At 39.7% G+C, this 6,401-nt stretch overlaps 1 protein-coding gene across 2 annotated transcripts; it reads left to right on the forward strand.

The window, feature by feature from the left end:
* Positions 1-69: 69 nt before the first annotated feature.
* Positions 70-5,525, forward strand: cdk21 (cyclin-dependent kinase 21). 2 transcript variants are annotated; one of them, XM_037791744.1, is made up of 8 exons: positions 70-220; positions 437-698; positions 1,694-1,826; positions 2,462-2,629; positions 2,807-2,916; positions 3,069-3,119; positions 3,316-3,448; positions 4,896-5,525. In XM_037791744.1, exons 2-8 carry the CDS (start codon positions 457-459, stop codon positions 4,971-4,973), a joined length of 915 nt encoding a protein of 304 aa, XP_037647672.1. In that variant the 5' UTR covers positions 70-220; positions 437-456; the 3' UTR covers positions 4,974-5,525. The 2 variants fall into 2 exon arrangements, with proteins under 2 accessions (XP_037647672.1, XP_037647673.1); XM_037791745.1 differs by having other exon boundaries at positions 4,797-4,930.
* Positions 5,526-6,401: the final 876 nt, after the last annotated feature.

The raw sequence follows: 6,401 nt of genomic DNA on the forward strand, positions 1-6,401 counted from the left end.
AAATGTTGTGTATCAGTGATCTGCCTGCACCTGAACGCAGCATGTGTTGACAGGTCTGACAGCAGCAGGGCAACACGTGGACAGAGAGCAACATGTAGATTTAGAGCTTTCTGATTAGTTGAAGGATAAAAAGGGGTGTGATTTTCTTATAATTTTGCAGATATGCAGCGACATTCTTCTGCAGGCGGCATGGAGGGGGAAGTGTGCTCAGCAGTGTGAGGTAAAGTAAAAACAACACATACTGTACTAACAACATTTAGTTAATAACATTAAAACATGATTACAGCATGGTTAGCAGCTGTGTGGAGAGTAATTACCTGCTAGCTAACCTGCAAACCACTCAGTTAGCAAGCTACGTCTGGTTAAACGCGTTAAAAGCAGGTAAAATATGACTTTTTTTAATTGTTGTCATCCTAAAATACACGTTTTTATGCAGAAAGTTAATTTAAGCTGTAAATGTGGGAGGCCATGGACGTGTGCGCTAAGCCGCTGAGCTACGAGCTGCTGGCGGCAGTAGGAGAGGGCTCCTACGGTAAGGTGTTCAAGGCCAGAGAGGTGGAGGGCAGACAGCGACTCCTGGCGGTCAAGAAGTTCAACATCCGCGGCGACGCGTCAGAGACCGGCATCCCTCCCTTCATGATCCGAGAGGTGGCGCTGCTGAGGAAGATGAAGTACTTCAACCATCCCAACATAGTCCAGTGAGTTCATGTCTAGATCAGGGGTCAGCAACCTCTACTATCAAAAGAGACATTTTAGGCAATAAATAAATGAATTATAATCTGTCTGGAGCCGCAAAACATTTGAGCATTGTGATGAAGTTTATAGTCTAAATGTATAGTATATAAGTATAATGCAGTGAGGGTCAAAGTGCAAATGTACGACGGAGTATTAGGGCCACATCGAGGGAAATACAAATCTGAGATTTCCAGAATAAAGTCATAACTTTACGATAAAAAAAGTCGTAATGTTACGAGAAAAAAAGTCGTAATATTACGTGAAAAAAGTCGTAATATGACGAGAATAAATTCTTAACTTAACGAGAAAAAAAAGTCGTAATATTACGAGAATAAAGTCATAACTTTACGTGGAAAAAGTCGTAATATTACGAGAATAAAGTCATAACTTTACGTGGAAAAAGTCGTAATATTACGAGAAAAAAAGTCGTAATATTACGTGAAAAAAGTCGTAATATGACGAGAATAAATTCATAACTTTACGGGAAAAAAGCTGTAATATTACGAGAATAAAGTCATAACTTAGCGAGAAAAAAAAGTCGTAATATTACGAGAATAAAGTCATAACTTTACGTGGAAAAAGTCGTAATATTACGAGAAAAAAAGTCGTAATATTACGTGAAAAAAGTCGTAATATGACGAGAATAAATTCATAACTTTACGGGAAAAAAAGTCGTAATATTACGAGAATAAAGTCATAACTTAACGAGAAAAAAAAGTCGGAATATTACGAGAATACAGTCATAACTTAACGAGAAAAAAAAATCGTAATATTACGAGAATACAGTCATAACTTAATGAGAAAAAAAGTCGTAATATTAGGAGAATAAAGTCATAACTACGTGAAAAAAGTCATAACTTTACGTGAAAAAATGTCGTAATATTTGATACGAAGCAGAGCTGCTCATATTGTCTTTCTTGTTGTGTTTTTTTAATCTCATGCTGATTTAAACATCCAGGCTGTTGGATGCGTCTGCTGTACCAGTGGGCAGGAGCTTGGATCTCACTCTGGTGCTGGAATACATTGACCAGGACCTGTCCACCTACCTCTCCAAGGCTCCTGCTGCTGGACTGAGCCGTGACTGTATTAAGGTTACCAGACTTATCATAGTATAGCTCCAACAATTGCATACTCTACCTTTTTATTAAATGTATGTATCCTTAGAAATACAGGATTTACATTTTCCTACCTCATGTGACATTTGGGCAGCCTGTACAGATTCATTTAATTCGTCTTTTGAGTGGCTTAGTAGCATTTGAGGCAGGTTTTACATGCTCCTCATCTCTCTGGTCAGACATCTCTTATCACAAGGTTACTTCCATCATGCGATCTCAAATTCTCCAGTGTACTGTGGATTGAACTTGTGTCTCTTTTCACATTGAAATGGTCTACCATAGTATAACTGTAAGTTCACAACTTTTGCCTCAGGGACCAAAGCTGGTGGTGTGTTCGGGTGTTTCTTGTGAACTTGCAAAGCTGGAATTCCCTGTTTTGCAGCATAATGTCCTAAAACACCTGACAAATTGTTAAATAGTTTCAGTTCATGTGACGTGTTACTAATAACTGATGACAACCAAAGGCATAGTGTGGGTGTTTTGAAGTGGGGTTGTATAAGTTGTACTTATCCATAGTCAGTGTATTACCTACAGTAGATGACGGACGGCATGCCCCCAGTTTGGAGAAACAGATTTGGAGACATCTCTTAAGCTCCTGTCTGTCTGTACAGGATGTGATGCAGCAGCTGCTGCAGGGACTGGACTTTCTACACTCAAACATGGTGCTGCACCGTGACCTGAAACCGGAGAACATCCTGGTCAGCAGCCGAGGAGAGGTCAAGATCGCTGATTTTGGACTGGCACGCATCTACACCTTCAATATCGCTCTCACTCCAGGTGTAAGTGAAGCAACACACAGAGGAAAGATCCTCTCCTAAGCCTGTTTTTCCTATATATAGCAGCACTGTATTCTGTCTGTTCCTTAGCTTGAGGTGAAACCTGTTCTTTTGTCACTTCTTCCTACCCCTGGCTGTGTGTCTTTATTCCTTACGTCCTCTCTTCCTCTCTCCGTTCAGGTGGTGACGCTGTGGTACAGAGCTCCCGAGGTGCTGCTGAACTCTGTTTACATGTCCTCAGTGGACATGTGGAGCGCTGGCTGCATCTTTGCTGAGCTCTTCCTCTTGAGGTAAGGAGCCTGTGTCTGGCCGGAGGAGATATGATGTGGCATTAGAGAGTGTAATTTAAGAGGTAAAACATTCTCCACAGCTGTCAAGATAGAGATAAAGTTGCTGTATGAAATTTGTTGTGTCTTGTTCATTGAACACTTGTCTCCCACAGACCACTGTTTCAGGGATACACAGAGGTACAGCAGCTGCAAAAAATCTTTGAGTGAGTTTCTTTCTCTCGCTATATATATATAATAACATTAGAATGATGGGGATTTGCCTGTTTGCTCCATATTGCCCAAACCTTAAAATCAAATAGGGATTATACTGCACCCAAGCCTTACTTTAATGCTTGAAAGTTGCAAATACTTCAGTTATTTGCAGCTTATTCGTTCTTTGCTTTCCTGTATGTTTTTCAGGGTGATTGGTTTGCCCAGCGAGGAGGACTGGCCCACCGACAGCCCCATCTCATACTCAGTCAGCTGGGGACCAACAGGCTCCTGCACCAAGCTGCTGCACAACCTGGACCCAGACGACGACGACCTACTATCTGTGAGCACATCTGTTTTTCTGTTTTCATGACATTTCACACTTGGAGTTATACACTCGTAGAGACTTTTTAACAAGTAACAAGACTAAGAGTCTCCAACCAGCAGCTCTGTGAGGCTGTACTCTGGCACAGTGTAGTCCCAGTTTGTGCCTCTCATGTATTATCGTGTCACAGGTGTAACCATCGGTTTCTCTAAAAGATATTAACCGGTGATATCTGAAGAACCCAGAAGGTCGTTTAAAAACACTTACCGCTAGTGTTTTGAAGTGGAGAAAAATAAGTGCCGGTACTCCTCTTATTCACATGATGTGTATCTGCTGGTATCAGCAATCATTACACACACATTTTGAATTTCCACAGTTAATAAAAATACTAGGAGTTAATGGGTTTATGGCTCATCCCACAAGAAATTTTAATTTTTTTTTTAATTTTTGACCATTAGTATTACTATCGATAACACTGAAAAAGCTTAAAGACAAAACTAAATAATTATTTTATTATTTACACATATCACAGCTTTCGTTTGAACATTTCATTCTTCTGGAAATGTTTGCTCTGTAAGATCATATTCTATAAATCAAAAGAGCAGATTCAGAACCTTTTTAAATAATATTTAATTAATTATATTTATTCACAAATAAAGAAAAGTTATGACGAACAGTTCACCAATTATTTTACAAAGAGGACGTGAACATTGTAATTATAGCACCCTCGTTCTCATCCCCTGTGCGTCGTCTCGTCCAGATTCTCCACGTTGTTTTTATGTTCATAAGGATTTTGAGGCGCGGATCAAAAACGCTGGCGTTGCGCCGTATTATTAATTCAAATTGATTTATTTTGAATCTCCCAGAGAACCTGATATGGAGAGGACAGAAAAGAGTACGGGCAACTTGTGAGAAATGCCGCTGCGCAATAAAAAGTCACGGTACGCCAAAAAGTAAAATGTAGAAGTTCTGATACCGCTTACCGGTGAGAACGGCCCACTTCAAGCTCTCCTTACCGCTGTTCTAAAGATATTTCCTGAATCCTCAAAGACTCTTCTAACCATCTGGATGAAACATATTCTATCTGTTGCACGATAAAAAAAAGATTTTTGACCCTATAGAATCATCCTCTGGGAACCATGAATGTCTGTACAAAATGTCAAAGCAATCCGTCCAACAGTTGCTGAGATATTTCAGTCTGCATCAAAGTGTGGACTGACCAGCGTCGCTATCCCTAGAGACGTGATGCTAAAGATAGCAAACATTTGCTAGTTACAGCTTCACAAATGTAAAGAGTTGCATGCTTATCTGTGTTTCATGGCTTTATAAATAGATGTTTTTGTTGTGTTTTTGGCTGCTTGGTCAGACTAAATAGGGAGGTGTAAGACGTGAGAAGCAGCACTGAGACTTTAAACGGTGCTTTTCGCCGAGTGGTTTGTAAGGTGTGACCTCTCCTTACCCGCAGCAATGTTTGGCATTCAGACAGAGCAGTCGCATCTCAGCTGCCAAAGCCCTGGTTCATCCTTTCTTCATGAAGCACTGAAGCTTTGGAAGAAGAAAAACATCAGCTCCCTCTACTTCTCTACTGTCACTTATTACTAACTAGTCTTTGACAGCTTTAAACATGAGTTCACCAGCATCATGAGAAACTGAGGTCAGGAATGAGGAAACAACTTAACACCTTTTGAACGTCAGTGTATAGAAAACACAATATGCCTGACAAAAACGGAGACATTTTTGAAGGAGTTTTATTTACTTATAATTTGACCAGCCATCATATGAATGGAGTAGAAGTATGTTCCTTGATAAAAGGTTTTTTGATTTGATAGCACGCTATGTATTTCCACAAAACGTAGTGCGACTTTTTTGTTGAGTGTTATTATTAAGAATAGAGAATATTATGAGCACCTTTAAGTTGATGAGCTGGTTCATGTTGTTTCACCAAAGCTTTTTTGTTCTAGACTTGTAGATGAAGTCTTTTATTTTTGTTATTGTATTTATGTTTGTATTGACAGATTGTACCAGATATTTTTTCTATATGAGTTGCACTGTTCATTTAAGAAGCATTTCCATAAATGACTCTCATTTCCATAAATGTCTCTCAAACTCGTCTCTGCATTTGAATGCAACATGATAACTGATGCATTCAGGTAGATCAGGTGATCTGCAGACTTTGGCTCTGTGACTGATTGCGAGACAAAGACATCTACTGTATCTACCCTTTGTAATGTAGTCTGGTCCTGTGTGCTTGTGTGAACAGTTAATTTAAGAGCCCCATTAGCAGGTATAGATGATGGATGGATAAACTGAATATATCTCTTCTATGCAACTGCATGGTATGAACAGAAGGGGGCGATGCTGAACCAGTAAGGGAAGAACCAGCAGCATAATGGGTCCTCACTTTGCCCCACAACTTCAGTTGCTCCCCTCTTAAACGGTCATATCAACTAAATTACAAAACATTTTTCATCTCTGGTGGTATCTGGCTGTGCAGACACTTTTTTCAGACACAAACGTTCATCCTTTACATCCTAAATATATATGTATATATATATATTTACTTGCCCCAAATCATATTGCCTTTGTGGATTAATAAAGTTGTATTGAATTGAATAAAAAAAAAAAACGTTCAAACTAGATTTTGACATGAGGCCACACCTTTAGGTAAAAGGTTTTGGTTGATATGGTGCTTCAGTTGTGCAAATTAACCAACACATTTGCAATTAAAGGGACTGTTTGCAACTTTGTACACGTATAAATCTACCGGGTCGGGATCCAGCAGGTGAAATACAGAGTGATATTGTGGTTTTAGCTGACGTGTGTCGCCTCACTGTTTTGAGCGATGCTCGTTCATGTCTATGCAGAGCGAGCACAAGCGCGAGCCCCACGCTGACTTTTGTTGACTTAACGGCCACAGGTGTCGCTGTTAACAAGCATTTCTGAAAGTTACAAACAGTCCCTTTAATAAAAA

This window comes from Sebastes umbrosus, chromosome 14 (genome assembly GCF_015220745.1).
Source record: "Sebastes umbrosus isolate fSebUmb1 chromosome 14, fSebUmb1.pri, whole genome shotgun sequence".
Lineage (NCBI taxonomy): Eukaryota > Metazoa > Chordata > Actinopteri > Perciformes > Sebastidae > Sebastes > Sebastes umbrosus.